Below are 17,768 nucleotides of genomic sequence, written 5' to 3'. Positions count from 1 at the left end.
CTTTTGGGCCCCTTGCCTTCTCCCACCAGTGCCCTTGCAGTGGCAAGGATGCTGTCAAAATGTCCCCAGTGGTCCAAGGTGAGCTGTACCTTGCTGGTGGACTGCCACATATAGTTTTGGTCAAGAAATGCAAGTTGCTTCCCCCTAGGGACTACCAGGACTGAGAGGTCTGCAGGCTCCATGGAGCTTGCCAGTTCTTGGGCATCCTCCTCCTGATCCTGGGGCTCAGCAGGCTCCTTAGGCACCATCTGACCCCCCGGTCTGCTAAGACCCAAGACTCCTGTTGGGATAGGGAGAGCTCTGCAGCCCCTTGGGACAGGGGTAAGGGTAAGGGTGGGGATGGGGCTCCTTCACAAGATGGTAGGGTAGGGATAGAGCCCCAGGGGGTCTGTGCAGGGTCCTTGACAAGATTGGCCTGATGATTAGGGGACTCCACCCTGATCCCCTCTGCTGCGGGACCATGGGACAGGCCTGGAAGTGAGGTTTGTCTGGGAGGGGAGGGAAGAGACCCATCAGGCACTAGGGTAGCTTTGGTGTCTGCCTTGGGATCCTAGGAAAAGGGACCTCCCTCCCCAGGACTCACCAGGGTGAGCCTCAGCCCCCCCCAGATCATTGGAGTGTGGGGGAACTCCACTGCTGGATCTTCCTTTGGGTCAGTCTCAGCCTCGGTGCCTGTGGTGTCAGGGGGTAGGCCCTGGCCAGTGGAGTGAGGGGCCTCCTCCACGTGCTCCTGTTCAGGACTGTCCACCAGGCCCAAAATCTCCTCCACTGGGATCACCCATTTGATCTTTCCCAGGGGTGGGGTGTCAGGTGCAGCTGGGAGGCCCCAGGAGCTGAGCCATCCTTCTCCCGATGGTGGTTTTGGGAGTAGGGGAGGAGTTCTCCAGGTCAGAGGACTCTAACTGTGCCCGGGCCTTCCTCTTGGCTTTGTGCCCAGAGGGGACCTGCACGCACTAAGCCATGGGGTGGTTCTCAAGTGAACAGTCTCCAGTAGGAGTAGGCGAAGGTTGGAGGGGGGGCAGCTACAGTGCCTAGGGGCAGGGGGCCCTGCTCACTCTCTCCCCTTGGCTGCTGCTGCCCTCCTGGAGACCCTGCCAAACTTGGTTTGGGGGTGGGGTCCCCTGAGCTCCACCCCCCCCATGATGGTGTGGCTGGGATGATGGGGGGGGCTGAAGAGGGAGGGGTACCAGTGGCAGGGGCACCCCTCTTGCCAGTGGGACCTGTGGATGCCCTCTCCTCCTGGCCCATGGGGCACTCATGATGCAAGTGCCCCGGAAACATCTCAGGTCACCCAGTGATTAGAAAACCCTCACCAGGTCCCCCCCCAAAAGGAAATCACAAGGATCAACTGGATCATAACTTGGTGATGGAAAGAATGCACATGGCAGAGACTGGGGTCTTGGCACTCCAGTAAGAGGGCCACCACTGGGGAGATAACTCTCCCCAGGGTTTGGAGCTGGGGGAGCAGGGCCCAATTGGGGATATAGGGAGGGATGGAACTGAGGACCATCCTGGTCTCCAGCTCTTCTAGAGGCTCAAAGGGGACATACTCACCCTCCACCATGAGCCCCCTCTCCACCACCTTTTGTGCAGTGGCCTCTGACGCAAGAAAAAACATCCCCTTACCATGAAAGCAGAAGGCCACCACAATCTTGGGGGCCCCCCACTACCCAAGCCAGGGCCTGGACTTGGGTCTCAAAGTGCAGGTTCTCCTGCTTGGACAGTTAGTACTTCACCCCATGCCTGCAGGGGAGTGCTGGAAAGGGGGCCCTGCTGCCTGAGTGGGAAGGGCTGACAGTGGAGGGTCCAGGCCCCCCAATTTCAGGTCTCCCCACAGCTGCAGTTCCCTCCCAGGGGGCCATATTGGTGGGGCCGGAACTAGGGCCACGGACAGGCCAAGTGGGTGTGCTGGCTGGTGTAGTACAACTGGTCCCCTCAGGAGCTGGTGGTCTGGGCTTTGGGGTGCCCTTTCCCTTCCCACCCCCAGCTGTGGAAGAGGCTGAAGAGGAGCCCTTCCCAGGGTCCTTGGTGACGGGAGAAGGGGCTTGGGAACCCCTCCAGGGGTCACCCCCTGGCTCTGTTGGCTCCCTACCAGAGTCCCCCCTGCCCCTGCAGCAGCAGTTGCAGGCTTCTCCACCCCTGGAGGAAGTTGGATGGACTCTGCCCCGGGGTGGAGGCTGCAGGGGCATGCATCCCCTTGGGGGCTTGGCTGGGATCTACCCCCATAGTGGGGAACTGCAGCAAGCTCTGTGGGGGCATCTGCCCCCCCCGAAGTTTCCTGCCCTGCCATTGTTTTACATGAGGGCAGGGAAGACAATAAAGAAAAACAAAATATCCCACAAGGCTGGTGAACTTAGTTGGTGCAGGCTGGGGTTGTGGGGCAGAAGGGGAATAGGGAGGAAGGGGGCTGAAACTCATTGAGCCACAGCCCCACAGGACAAAAACCCAGGAGGCCTATGCTTTGAGAATGGGGGAGGGGGGGGAAACAAACACACACACACACACAGGCTGTGAAGACTCAAGCTGGTTTACTCAGCCACACAACAAACACCAGGTCAGGGGGAGTGGACCACAGGACTTACCACACAAGGGCAAAACACACACAGGGAAGGCTGCTGAACCAGGTGTAAAAGATGGCTGGAGTAGTTGAGGGGCTTTGTTTGTGGAAGATCTGTTCAGAAGCCCCTTAGGCCTTCAACTGGTCACTTAGCAGCAGAGCAGGCTGGAAGACAAATCAGGATCAGATGCAGGGAGGTAGCTGTGGGGGAGGGTTGGAGCAGTCAGTCAATTAGGAAGTAATCCAATGCAGCTGTGGTGTCATGTGGTACAGCAGGAAATCTCCCATCCTCCTGAGAGGGGGCAGCAGCAGAAACAACAGTAGCAGTGATGGTAGGAGCCATCTAGTTCAGCCACTCGGGCTGTGCTTCTGGTGAAAGCAGAGGTGAAGGCCTGCCAAGGCAGCTTGGGCAGGCAAGGTTCCTCTAGGCTCTGGCAGTGATGGTTGGGGAGGGGCCCACAGGCAGTGCAGGATCCCTCCCCAGGCTGTCCCCTGACCAGGGCTTGGTGGTAGGCTGATCAGCAGGCCAGAACAGAGGTGTAGAAGCTGGGGTGCAGTGCAGTGGGCGCCTCCCTGAGGGGCAGGCAACAGCATGCAGCAGAGAACACACCCCTAGGGGGGCACCAGCAGCCCAAGGCAGGAAGGGGTGTGGCCAACTTACTCTAAAAGCTCTGAAACCAAGCCTGCAGATAATAGTAGCCAAAGGCAGGAAAGGGCCTGGCCATCTTCTCTGCAGAAGCTCCTGAGACCAGGCTTGCAGCAGCCTGGGACAGGAAGGGGTGTAGACAGCATCCTCCCAGAGGCTCCTCCCTCAGAAGTTCCTGAGAGCCAGTAGCTCTGAGCCAGTTGCCAGGGCAGGTTTTTGTACTGATGGGGCCAGAACAGGTGCTGGCCCCAGGCTCTAGCTCCCCCTGGCTGTAGATCTGGGAGGAGCCAGGTAGGGTTATTTTGCCCCAAGTGGCACAACTTGCACCACACCAAAGTGCATATCCAGGCATGTACACTGAGGCAAAAAGCTCCAGCTGAAATTTGCACCTTTTCTATTTGAGCTGCTGCAAGTGCATGTGCTTGCATGTGTGGATGTGCCCATTTGGGGTTATTGCTTTGTCCTGCATTCTCTCTGTTTTCTAAGAGGGTTTAGAACTGCATAAACACATACAATGAGATAGCTATAGTGGACTCACCTCCATCTGTATCTATGGATTCTAGAAGAGCTCAGGCATCATAACAGAAATGTATTGGTAGTTTCACTAAAAAAGAACATTCTTCTCAGACATCTGCAGAGTATTCCTCTGTAATGCTATTTATACATTTGCAACATATTTTGTAACCTTTGAGACTACTAGATAAGATGCTGTGTTTGGCAAAACTGTGTTCTAGTCATTCTGCTTCTGAGACTCTGGGACTCCACCTTTGATTTATTTAGGTCTGTTGCTTTAGAGTATTCAATAATGGAGTGTGTACTCAAAGTCACTCAAGGAGACTTTGAGAATGGAAAGTTATTTAGCAATATACTAACTGGAGTTCTTGAAGTTGTGTTGTCCTGCATTCTCTCTCCTATGTGTAGAAGTCTTGTATATCTGGAGAACTGAGATACAGTTGACACGTGCCCTGAATATGAAGCACCAGGACATGCATGCACTTATACTACATGGATGTCATTGTTCAAAAGTCTATAAGTCTGAAAGCATGAGACATGCACCAGTAATGGAATGAACATATTGACAGCACATTTTGAAGAACTCTGGTCACTGTATGGGTAAACAGCTCCCTGTATTAGATGAAGTCATAGGCTATTCCAACATATAGTATTTTCTATATAAGATTGAACAGATTCATACAGAATCTTGTTTGAGCATCTTTGGAATATGACTGTAACAGAGAGGGCCTGATCTGGAATGGTGAAAGACGTGTATTAAATTAGTTTCCTTAAAACCTAACCTTGTTGCTGCACTTACAGTTGACAGTTGTCTGCCAAACCATTACCCAGTATTTCAGTCAGATCTGTAGCCACTGACTCACTTGCTCATACTTCAGGCACAGTAGAATTATTGGTGGAATTGTAACTGAGGATTTGATAAAACTAAAAATGTCACCTTCTGTTAGCAAAGTCAAAGTCTAAGAATTCACAGAAGAAGTTATCAAGCCAGATGGCAGGTTCTGCTGAATGCAAAGCAAGCTGTTGTGCCTAAAGGCTAAGCATTTTCACAAGGTTGTTTTCAGCATTACATGATTCTAGAATCATGCACAGTGTGTAAAAATGACTGATGAGAGAGTCTAATACAAGTTTGATGGATTTGGTCAAAACTAGGTCTCTAGTCAGCAAAACCATTTGGCCAAGAAAGTCATTTACAACTTAACTTACAAGTAGCTTGTATTTTCACAGCAAAGGTAAGCTGTAAGATGAGGAACCTCACTAAATGTTTAAACTTAATGCCTAGCCACAAATGGTTACATTTCACTCATGAGAGTAATTCAGTAGAAAGTATATTTAATGTTGATTTTCAAGGTATAACAGAGCAGCTAGACAGGTTTTATCATACCAGGTGTTTCAACAAGAGGCCTTTTTCCCAGTGAAAATAAATGTTTTCACATACTTGTGCTCTGTAAAATCAATGCTGTAGCGAAGCTCAGGGTAAAAGAACACCTGCACTTTCATGTGATCCCATTGCCTGTTTGCAAGTTGTTTTGAAACAGGTATTTTACTCATCTGAGAAATAACAATGTTTATGACTCAATGAGAGAACCCAAAGGGTGGAAAAAGCAGTTGCCCAAACTGCTTGTTGTGAGCTCTTGCTAAGAGAAAAAGAGACCTACATCTCCACTCCTGGTCCAAGAATTATAGTAGGACTTCTTTACCTGTTAAAGTATCTATTTTAGCCTTGATGACAGCAGTAGTTAGGTAGATCTTGAATGAGGCCCACCACGGGTCATTACATGCCTTCTCCTCTGACCATTCCAGTTAGGTGCAGGTGGACAGTAGTCAAATAAAAATGCTCACTGAACCCTTGAAGGAGCTATGCCATGAAGTTGCTGGCTCTTTTGTTTTTTGTTTCATTTGTTTTTTCTTTTTCCCAGGTAACCTCTATCTAGTTTTGCTTTGCAGGCAATTTAAGTTCAGTGATCTAAATTTATCAGGGCTCTGTATCTGGTGCCTGGATTTTGGTTGGTGCTGTAGCATGTATAAGTTTGATCCCCAATACTGCTTTGTTTTAATATGTTGCTGTTTTAAATGCTTCCAATCTAGCTGTATCCACTTGATATGAAGTTTTAGGGCCTGATAGGCTTTTGACAGTCTCACAGAAACTGAAGGACCCTGCTTCTGACGCACTACTACACTGTCTGACTTTGTTTTGTGACTTTACGCAATGATCATTTCTCTGACTAATCAATATCTTCTTTTGGTTCATGAGTAGCCCTTTTTGGTTTTGGACAGATATGATGCCTCAGGGGGAAGAAGGGAAGACAGCCTAGCAGCTCTTAATGCCAGCAGAACAATTTTAAAGACTGGCAGCCATCTTCATTGTGTGGTTCTCTACTTCAAAAGTACACTAGCAAATGCAAAGCGCTGAATGTATCTGTGGGTATCACACTGAGCACTGAAGGAACTGTTCCTGAGCTGCCCACATGAGCCTAGCAGTAATCCAGAATAGTGCCACCAAATATAAGTGCCTTAGTGATAGTCTGACTCAGTCAAGACTGTCAAGTGCCACAGCATGTGGCCCATATGTTTTCTATTGTTAAAAAAAAAATGCCTTCATCCCTAAGTAGATGCCACTTAAGGTTGGTACCCACAAGAGAATATGTTAAAAAAATTGTTTTTATTAGACATATCCTGCTATATCCAAAAAGGCTCCAAGCAGCAGATGGTTTTCATTAGTTAGAGAAAGGCCCTGGGCCGGGAAGTTTGCCTGGACTTGTCTTCCCATCTCTGGCCTACCTGTAACATCCAGCACTGCTGCCGTCAGTACTTGACTGATTCTTTGAGAAGGGAATCAGAAGAGTGGATGTAGTGCAGTATCAGCAGCTAGAGGTCTGAGAAAAGCTGTTGGATCACTGAAAGACAGACAGGTCCAGCTAGGTGCAGTCACAATAGTCTTTGCTTGCCCATGTAGTGAGGGCACCATGTCATGATACTTGCAGCAGTGATCTCATTTTGATCAGAGCTTTGGGGAAATCATAGCATAGTTGAAGAACACATTAAATTCTGGGTTTGGAATGTATCTCTTTAGTATCCTCAGAGTTAAATTCATGCACATCTCCCCTGCACTCTTCACCCAGATCAGCAAACACATCACATCCCCCATTTTTTCACTTGATTTGAAGATATTAAATTGGCTATTTGGCTCATCAAAAGGTTCCTCTGCTCACTTTTCTTTCCTTTTCAAATATTAACTAGGAAGTCTATTTGTCCAGTGCTATAAAAATTCCTCAAATAGATATGTTGAAAGAGCCAAGGACATCTTAAAAGGCATTGGGCCAAAAGGTGTCCTTACACTGGTGTAAATTTTGATTATAGCCACTGATGTGAGCAGAACTAATTTTGATGTTGCTGATGTAAGTGGGAGTACACAAGTTCAACCAATACATATAAATAATTTAGCTTTTCCATTGAGTGGTTGCAGTTCTGTTGCTATCTGCTGCAAAGATGGTCCACCTGCTTTTGGTTCTCCTTGGGGCAGGTAAGAACCCTTTAAATGTTCACATCTTTATATATTAAAAGTTTACATGCCTCTCTCAGAATAAAGGAAGAATTCTCAATATTCACGGCTACTTACCCTGTTTATTCAAATCTAAAACAACTCTGAATTTAAGATGACCTAGGCTGCAATCGGACCTAGACAGGTTACAGGAGTGGGCAGATGAGAACAGGATGGGTTTCAACACTGACAAGTGCAAGGTACTGCACCTGAGGAGGAAAAACCAGCAGCTTACCTACAGGCTGGGGAACTCCCTTCTCGTCAGTGCAGAGGTAGAAAAGGATCTTGGAGTCATCATTGATGCCAATATGAACATGGGCCGACAGTGTGGGGATGCGGTCAGAAAGGCCAACCATATCTTGTCATGCAATCACAGATGCATCTCAAGCAGGTCCAAGGAGGTGATCCTCCCCCTCTATGCGACACTGGTCAGGCTGCAGTTGGAGTACTGAGTCCAGTTCTGGGTGCCGCACTTCAGGAGGGATGTGGACAACATGGAGAGGATCCACAGGAGGGTCGCCCACATGATCAGGGGTCAGCAGGGCAGGCCCTACAAGGAGAGGCTAAGAGACCTGAACCTGTTCAGCCTTCACAAGAGAAGGTTGAGGGGGGATCTACTGGCCATTTGCAAACTAGTCAGAAGGGACCAGCAGGCATTGGGGGAGTCCCTGTTTCTCCGAGCACTACCAGGAGTGACTAGAAAGAACGGCCACAAGCTGGCAGAGGGTAGATTCAGACTAGACATCAGGAGGTGCTACTTCGCTGTCAGGGTGGCTAGGATCTGGCACCAACTTCCAAGAGAAGTGGTGCTGGCTTCTACCCTGGGGGTCTTTAAGAGGAGGCTGGATGAACACCTTGCTGGGGTCGTTTGACCCTGGTACTCTTTCCTGCCATGACAGGGGGTTGGACTTGATGATCTGCTCAGGTCCCTTCCGACCCTGCCAACTATGAAATTATGACCTCCCAATAATTAGATTTCATATAGAGAAAATGTACACATTTGTTATAATTTTCCATGTATAGAATCTAATTATTGGAGGGCTGTCTTGATTTTTTTCCCCCCATTGCTGCAGGGGGGGCAGGCAGCAAAGAGGCAGGTGCTATGGGGAGTTTTGATAGAGGGAATTTTTTTTATTGTGCTTTTTTACAGTTTTGTCCCTTTGGATATGTTTTTGCTTGCTGCCTGATTGTGTCTGCCCCCATGTCACCTCTGCCTTCTGTCTGCTCAACCAAAGCCTTTGCTTCCCCCAAGCCTCTGCTTCCTGCTTCCATCCTCTCCACCTTACCCTTGTTCTATGCTGGCAGGCTATGTCCCCATTCTAGCCTGGGGCACTGAGCACAGCCCTGTAGCAGCTAGTACCAGGAGCCCCATCAGTTGTGGCACTCTTGGTCCTAGCTGTGAGTGAGGCATAGTTGTCTTTCGGTCCTAGCTGCATGTGGCCCCCATGGCTGGGAGCCCCCCCAGCAAAGATGGGACTGGATGCCCAGTCCTGGCTGTGCCTCACATTTTTCTTAATTGTGAGTGTTGTGTCATTTGCGGGACTCTCAGTCCTGACTGTGTGAGGCGCAGCTGGGACCAAGAGCCCTATGTGGGCTGGGGGTTTCAAACCCCCTGAACTGTGGGGATCATGGCAGCTGTGATCCTTAGGGCTTGGAGGTTTCATGCTGGGCACAGTACACCCCTGCAACTGGAAGCCCTATCTGTTGATAGGGCTCCCAGCCACAGTGGAGACCCCGCTACATGTGCAATTTAAAGCTCAATAGCAACAAGCTGTAAAGTTAGTACACATTTTTTTAGATCTAACTTTATAGCTCATTGGAGCCTTTAATCATGTGATAGCTAATTTGTACACGTAGCTGGTTAAGGTAATTGTGCAATTTACCAGTTGTGTGATACCTATAATGTGTAGAGGGGACCAAAAGTCCTTCTTTTTGTACAGTCAACTTTGGTCACTCTCTGTCTGTGTAACTTTTTTCCACATGAAATATAACTCTGGATTAAGGCAGGTATGAATGTAACACAATAACTTATTTCAGACTAACTTCATATGTGGATGCTCTTATTTTAGAGTAAAAATGTTTTTTTCTGTTTATATTAACCTAGTCCTAGTTTTTACACATGCTCTGAGGTGGAAGGGGCACTCTAATTACAGTGCCCCCAGCATCTCCTGTATTCAGCATCCTATATTTCAAAATGGCAGCCGGGGTGCTTTAATTAAAACTCATTCAATGAGCTTTAGTTAAAGTGCCTCTTTAGTTAAAGTGCCCCTTCTGCCATTTTCAAGTGTGGGGACCCTGAATACTTGAGAAGCTGAGGCTGCTAGAGCATGCTAATTAGCACACTCCAGCAGACTTGATTAATCGTGTCAGCTCTGACACACTGTAATTACAGCGTGTTGGAGCAGGCGTCCTGCATGTCTATAGGTACCCAAAGTAGATTAAATTAATGTAGAAAACTCTCATTCTTTATTAAGAGCATGAGCACATGAGCTATACCTGAATAGCTTCAAAGTAGAGAAGCCAAATTAGATTTGACATAATAGATTCAATTACTTCCTGGATTTCCATCCCAGTTTCAACTTGTTTTGGGAATGCTTTAATCTTAATCAGGACAGGAAGCTGGAGTTTATTTGAAAAATCTAGAAGTTTTCTCATGGCTTTCACCAGTAACATGGCTTCTTCCACATCAGTGTTAACTTATTGTTGTACTCTAAAATGAATCTTGTATTCTTTCTATTTGATCTGTTTCAGTCAGTATTATCGCAACTGATCCCACTCCGAGAGCCCTGTGGCAGTTAAGGTCAATGATCAAATGTACCATTCCTAACAGTGATCCACTATGGAGATTTAATCACTATGGATGTTACTGTGGCTTAGGAGGATTTGGAACACCTGTGGATGAACTGGACAAGTGAGTAGATATTAAGAAGATGACCCCACAAAGAGTATGGAAGAGAGATTCACAAAATCCAGCTCAGGGAACCAAATCCAGAGACCGATCCAAGTAATTAGAGCACAGTAGGGGCACAGGAGAATTGCAAAATGCTTTCATGATCATTACTTCTATTTTTTAAATAAATGTGTTTGGACTGGATTTTCAACCCTCTTTATCTGCTCTTTGTAATAACAGTAATTTTAGAATGAAAATTGGAGAATAGTTATTAGGGATATGTGTAGCGGGCTGTATTAGATTCAGATTCAGCCCGAATCAGGGACAGTGATTCAATTAATTGATTTGGATTACTGTACCCAATTCAATTCAGCCAAATCTGAATCTGAAGATTCAATGTTGATTCGGAGAATCAGCGCTTTGGACATAGACACAGCTTTTAAATGTTTTTTCTATATACCTCGAGGTACTAGGCACGGCTTGTGAATACTGCAATGCTGGGGCAGATGGACCATCCCACAGAAGCGTGGGGGGGCGGGAGCCCATATACTCAGTGGTGAACCTGGAATTGGACCGGAAATACTTCTGGTTCACTTCTGGGTCCACCAGGGAGCACTCAGGGCCCCCTGCTTGCCCCGCGCCCCCTTGGCTCAGTGATCAGCCAGGGGCCACTTCCGGGTCCACCAGGCTCAGTGACTGGTGCCTCCTGGGTCTGGGGGAGCACTCAGAGCCCCCCCCCACACATCCCCTTGGCTCAGTGCTTGGCCATGGGGGGACCCCGGGTGCTCCCCCAGACATAAGAGGTACCAGTCGCTAAACTGGGAAGGGGCATGGCGGTGGCAGCACACTTCCCAGTGGTCCTGGAAGTTGACTAGAAGTGCTTCTGGTCCACTTCTGGGTCTACTGCTGAGTGTGCTGGGGACCCCCCCCCCCCCCGGCCCCCATGCTGCTGTGGGATGCTCCATCTGCTCCAGCATTTCAGCATTCATGAGCCACCTGGTACCTAGAGGTATGTAGCAAAAACATTTAAAGCTGTGTCTATATCTCAATCGCCGAATCTTTCTGAACCTCTCCAAATCAATTCAGGGAGTTCCAATTCGATCTGGAGATATTAAAGGGTCTCCTGATTCAATTTGGATTCAGAGATTTGGCTGCTGAATTGGGCCGAATCTCAGCCAGATCAAATCAGGGACCAAATTTTCACACAGCCCTAATAGTTATGAAGAAAGTGTTGAATTTAAAATCAAGTTCTAGATGACAGATAAGTACTATTCCAATCAGGCAGAGAAATTGGCTACATGTCTTGTATGTCCACAGCCCAACATAACTCCAGTTTTAGACGTGTTGTGCTCACAGTGAACTGCTTATGCTGGGGAGGGCTTTTCTCTCCAGTGTTCACCAGTCTTAAAAGGGTGATGTTTTCCTCATGGAATCATAGAAAATATGTTTCAAATGAATGCACTACATTTACTGAGAGAGGCTAGAGGTCTTTTTCAACAAACCAAATACTTTGAAGTGGGCTTACTGAAAGTTTTACTTTTTAGCAATCTTGAGCTACAAGTCTGTATCTGATATGGTTTTGGGCAGAAATTCTCACCACTTTCAACTCGGTCTTGGCTTGCATTTTTTGATTAATTCAAACTATTAATTCAGTTAATTTTTTGATTAATTCAAACCTGTAAGTGTAAGTGCTCAGAGAAATTTGCACAAAATGAAACTAAAAAAAAAATCTTGGGTGAAAAAGAACCCCAAGCTGATGCATTATTCCCAAGTATAATTTATATAGATCAGATTTTTTTTTCTAATTTGACGGTCCTACTAGAAATCTACTGTACCATAAAGTCAGTATTCATGCTCAGGAAATTTCGTAGTGTTTAAAAATTCATTAGAATATAAAAGAAATGTGATAGGTGCTTCTATGAAGCAGCTGGATTTATCCAAGCAGCAACAATATGTAAAGGTGAAATTCCTTTTCAAAACTATCAGATAATCTGTGTATTGGTCTGACAGGATTGTTTCTCTTCCACATGAGTTACTTCAATAAGCCAGGGAACTCATGCTTTTCAGTCTATACTGAAAAAGACCACTGGAAAAAATTAAAAGGGGACAGAGCAAAGGTTGATAAGAACAATGATTTAAAAACACTTAAAAAAGACTGGGCACATTGCCCTTAACTGTTGCTGCTGAATCTGAATTTTTTTGGGACCAAACCAATATTGCTTAGAGCTTTTAATTTTTAGAAATAAATAGTTCAATGCCTTTCTATTTGAGTTGGTTCCTCTGGTAATAAAGGGCGCAAATGGAAGTGACAATTTTCACCCAATCTGGCCACAGAAAGCAGCCTAGAGCCATGACAGACAGCTTAAAGAATGGCTGATTGGTAGGGGTGTGCAAAGTGGGCAGTATTTGATTCGGATTTGCCTGATTCGGGGGACAGTGATTCGAGTCAACTGAATCTGAATCTGAAGATTTGATTCTGATTCAGAGAAACAATGATTCAGCCATAGACACAGCTTTATATGTTTTTTTCTATGTACCTTGAGGTACCAGGCACAACTTGTGGACACTTATGGTGGGGTGGATGGAGCATCCCATGGGAGTGCGGGGGGTCCCCCTGCTCAGCAATCGCCCATGGGGAGACCCTGGGTGCCTTCCTAGACCCAGGAGACATCAGTCACCAAGCCGGGTTTGGGGGTGGGGGGGTCCTCTGTTGAGCGTGCAGGGAACCCACTGAATTGGACTGAATCTCCTCTGAATTGAATCAGACACCAAAGCTTCACACAGCCTTGCCGATTAGGCAAAAATCTGAACCCTTATTGCATGAGAGGTCAGATGAAGGCATTTCAAAACAGTGATTTGTGTAACTTCTGTCTGCACTGCCTGCCTGCTTCAAGCTGTTTTCAGAATGGGAGCGGGGAAGGGAGCAGAGGGAGTTTGATCTGGGGAGTTTTCAGCCCCATTGGAGGGTGGGGCAGATGTATTGCAGCTAGTTTTCCCTTGCCCCTGGAATCAACAGTGAACTTCTCTTTGTTCAGGGGGATGATCATTGTCACTCAGAATGCTTCCTGCAAAGCACTCTGTTACAGTGGGGAGCTGCACTTCTGTCTGCACCATAAGGGACCCTCTCCTCTTGAATTCTTTTGTTTTAAAAAAAAAAAGTGTTTCTTTCAGTCAACTATGAGGAATTTTTAGCACTTGGTGGAAGGGAGGTTAGACTTAGGTGTCTTTTTAAAAAAAATCTGTTATCTCACCAGGAAAGTAAGGTGGGGGAGGGGGGGAGGGGTGTGACCACCACACAGCCTGTATTAGAATCTCTGTACTTAGTAGGTGCTAATTGCAAGCTCTCTGAACTGGTTGTGCTCTCAGTGAGAGCTTCAGTACCAAATGCTGAAATCTGACTGCTCAGCATCTCTCTCAAGTGAATTTCAGTTCCAAGCAAATTTGAGTTTAGAAATACTCTACCCACACACTAAACAGGACAACCTTCCCCAAACTCTTTTCATGGAACTAAGATTCCACAAGGTTTCTTTCAGATATGTGGAAATATGGTGTTCCTAAAATGAAATAAATAGCTTTCCTCCCTAAGGACCCTGGGAACATAACAGTCTGGTCTATTTTACTGATGCTAGTGGACAGCAACGAGTGACAAATATTAGTAACAGTTCACAGCTCCAGGATCCACCACCTCATGGTAGCCGGGCCTAGTGAAGGCTAAAGTGATCAGGGGACCTAGAAGCTCTGATGGTGCTGGCTCCCAACATCCAACATGACCAGATTAGTAGGCTGTTAAGCAATAGGCAGGGTTTGATGGAATTTTTCCATTTAAATTCCAAGGCAATTCTTTGCTATTTCTGATCAGTTCTGGTAAAAGGATTTACGCAGACAACAGATAAAATATGGGGTGATATCTAATCCGAAACGTTCTTCGGAGAGAACTTAACCTGTAAGAACAAAGCCCAATGATAACCTCAAAATCTTGTTTCCAGGAGTTGCCTTTCCTTTAAAATACACTGAAAAGGAATTTTTTTGTGAGAAATTTTGATTTGTTGGTGGGGAGGGGGAGATTACAATTCAATGATTAGTATATCAACCATTTGTCTCCAGGTGCTGTCAAACCCACGATAATTGCTATTCTCAGGCTGAGACTGTTCCAAACTGCCATTCTCTGTTCCACAACCCATATACTCAGATCTATTCATACTCTTGCTCTGGACCAAATATCACCTGTAATGGTAAGTTCCTGGCTTTTGATCCTTTTTTTCCCCCTGATTAGCATATCCAAAATAAAATTAATTTCAAGGGTCAATACTTCCCTTCAAACACTTATATGTTATTGTATTTGCATACATTTGGTGTTACCTCACGGTGTTATGTACTGGACAAATACAGAAAATGATACATTCCCAACCTGCCTACAGAGCTTATAACCTGGCAGAGATGCATATAATATCACCACAGCAATTAGGACTGTACAATATTTACTTAATCACTTATTTGAACCATGAAATCCTGAATTAAAATGCCCCTTTCATGTCTATGCATCCTTTTACCTAGGAACACTGACCCCAATCCTACCATTAAGGAAAAACCTCCTGGAGCAATAATTTCATTCTCTTTTTGAGATTTCTTTTGACATTTTGTCGTCAGCAATATTTAGTCCATTTCCTTTCGTTAGTGATGCTCCCAGTTGTATAAAAGATTTTTGAATGATTCCATTTTGATTAAATAAATACTGTACATTTTGTAAACATTATTTTAACATTTAAAATTATACTGAATTAGGATGAAAATGTGATGGTGTCCATAACAGTAAGATACTCTTGAGAAATGAAACAGGCATGCTGGAACATAATTGGTAATTCCATATGGGTTTGATAAGACAGCAAAGTGAAGGTTATGGTTTGATTATAGTAGTTAAACTATCACAATTTTCCTAGTGATGGGGCTGATAGCCCAAATGCATCAGGTACACATTCTGATTTTATGCATACCATCAGCAGTTCTTGATTCTTGAATAAGATGCTCTTCCTTTGTAGAACTAAACTATTCAGTGTTTTCATGCACTGTTGAACTGGTACCATGTTTCACAACTGTACCCACTGATTGATTCCTTGTCAATCAGAAAACAATCTTCTGTGAGGAGTGGCATTTTTTGGAGGAAAGAATATGCCTCCTTGAAGTAATTCCTGTCAATCATTAGAGAGATGGGAGAACTATTAATATGATTTATTTGGGCTACCTCCTGCAGAAAAGGGGCTTGTTTTCTATCCCCCTCTTACCAATGTAAAGACTCTACCAAAAAGTAATGAGGCATGTGGCAATGAAGGCTTTATATTAATAGGAAAAAATCATGAGCTAGACAAGTTCAGATTGAATTATACATTTTATCACCAAGGCCCAGATCCTCAAAGGTATGTAAGTGCCTAACACCCACTGATTTCAATGGAGTTAGGCACTTATACATTTGAAGGTTTGGGCCTGAGTTACTGCACTTCCTTGGTTACACAGGCTGCCTAACTGTGTTGAGTCTAGGTCTTCCTGCATGCTCTTCTTACTGCCTCTCTTCTTCCAGAACTTCAGTGGTTTATGACTAGAAAGTTTGAGAATATGCCTTCATTCTTTACTTTGCTATCTTACTTCTGGGAGATTGGGTGAGGTGGGGAAAGGGGGGAGAAGGCAGATTTGTCAGTAACAACTGTGCATCTGAGAAATTAATGGAAAGAAGGATAACCATAGAATGTAATTAATAGGTGAGACAACAGCACAGAGGAGGCAATAAATGTGATTTCTTCAGAGGTATATCAACGTGGATTAAATCTTGAGGCTTTCAGAAGCAGGGACCTTGCCTTTTGTCACAAGGTAGCAAAAGGCAACACAACAGATTTTGCCATTTCTAATCACATTTTTCTATCTTACTTCCTTATTTGGGAGGTAGAATCAGACCCCTAATTAAACAGATCCTACAGTCAGGGGGGAAATTTGTGACTCATGGAAGTAACTGGTAAATAACTGAATTCCCTCTCTCTCTCTCTCTCTCTCTCTCACTTTTATCAATCGTTACCTATTTTAATCCTTTTCAAGCTGACAACGACCCTTGTGAGATGCATGTCTGTGAGTGTGACAGAGCAGCAGCAATATGTTTTTCAAAAGCAAAGTATGATAAAGCACACAAGGATCTGGATAAGAAGAAATACTGTGAAGGTGGTGACAGCAATGCTTTTTAATGGAACTTAATTTACGCAGAAGAGTTGAAATTCATATTGGGTGTTACATTTAAATTTGGGGGGGGGAATCCTTTCAAATCTAAATATTTGCAATTGAACCTTTCAAAATTTATTGAGAGCAAATCTTGCACAGTTAACTTTTCCTTCTCTGTAACAGAGCTGCCCAAATTGTGCTCATATATTCAGGACTTCACCTGAGGGCTGAATCTCAATAGTTTTGGTGAGCAGCCCCTATTTCCATTTCAGGACTGCTTGTCTGAATAATATCCTGGGATTTAGCCTTTGGTCTCTTAAAAAAAAAAGAAAAAGAAAATCTACATCATATTATTCATTGTTAAATTTCTCCTTCTGTTGCTTTCAGTGGGGCTTTCCTGAGCATATCTTGTGGTGCACTTTCTGGAAATTACTTTGATTTTGAAAACATTAGAATAAAAAAAAAAATCATATAAAATATCACCATTTGTTCTTGCGCATTTCTTTTGCCATAGTTAAGAAAAAGACAAAAGCATGCATTTCATTTCTTAAATCTCCTTTTATAGCAAACACAGATTTCTACTGACAGTGGAAGACAAAGTCCTATTCCAAAAAATTATTTTCAGTTGGGAACAGAAAGTATAGAAAAATTTTAACAGAGATGCGTAGCATTTGTAAAGGTTGTGAAACACATTTCAAATAAAGCCTATATGGTCCAGTAAATTAAAATAGACCCACTGGGTGCATCCAGATGAACCCTCACATGCCTCTCACAGTCTCAAAGGAGTCTGAGATGCCACAAGATGCATGCTGGGAACAAAAATACATTCCCTGCACTGCATATTTGCAGTGCAGGCTCAAAATGTGGTACCTGGAAATCCAGGTACCAAAATAAAATGCGGGTGAAAAAAGTGGGGCAGGTAACCCAAGAGTCAGTCCTCTAGAGAAATGCTCTGTTTTCTGGTCAGAACATCTCTATGGTGCTCCTGCTGCCCCATGCAATGTTATGGGTAAGTTAAGGACATTGGGTTGTGTGGGGGTTAGGGCTGTGGGTGGGTGTGAGGAGTGGCAGAGGGATGGGGAAGTGTAAGGAGTGGCAGGGGGATGACGGGGGGGATGAGGAGTGGCGAGGGAGGCTGGGGGTGTGGACAGTGGTGGGGCAGGATGTGTGGTCTGTGGGTGGGTTTGTGGAGGGCCTTAAGCAGGGGCTGCATACCTGCACCCCACACCCCCTGTGGTGCCAATGGCAGCAGCCAGCATGGCTATGGCCCAGCTGCAGGCACAGCCAGCAGTGATGCAGCTCAGCGCTGTGTGACCCAAGCTCTGTATATGCTGAATGGACAATGACCTGGGAGTAGAAAGAGCGCACATGGTGGAGGCTGGGGTCTTGGCACCCCAGTGAGAGGGCCGCCACCAGGGAGATA

At 45.5% G+C, this 17,768-nt stretch overlaps 1 protein-coding gene across 1 annotated transcript; it reads left to right on the top strand.

Annotated features, from left to right (window-relative positions):
- The first annotated feature begins 2,807 nt into the window (after nucleotides 1-2,807).
- LOC102561536 (phospholipase A2, minor isoenzyme) lies at nucleotides 2,808-16,767 on the top strand. The gene is made up of 4 exons (XM_014603334.3): nucleotides 2,808-2,889; nucleotides 10,009-10,168; nucleotides 14,252-14,379; nucleotides 16,229-16,767. The coding sequence occupies exons 1-4, from the start codon at nucleotides 2,820-2,822 to the stop codon at nucleotides 16,369-16,371; spliced, it is 501 nt and encodes a 166-aa protein (XP_014458820.1). The 5' UTR covers nucleotides 2,808-2,819; the 3' UTR covers nucleotides 16,372-16,767.
- Nucleotides 16,768-17,768: the final 1,001 nt, after the last annotated feature.

This window comes from Alligator mississippiensis, chromosome 10 (genome assembly GCF_030867095.1).
Source record: "Alligator mississippiensis isolate rAllMis1 chromosome 10, rAllMis1, whole genome shotgun sequence".
Taxonomy (NCBI): Eukaryota; Metazoa; Chordata; order Crocodylia; family Alligatoridae; genus Alligator; species Alligator mississippiensis.
Note: the sequence above shows the minus strand (reverse complement) of the source record. Positions and strands in the feature narration are given on the sequence as shown.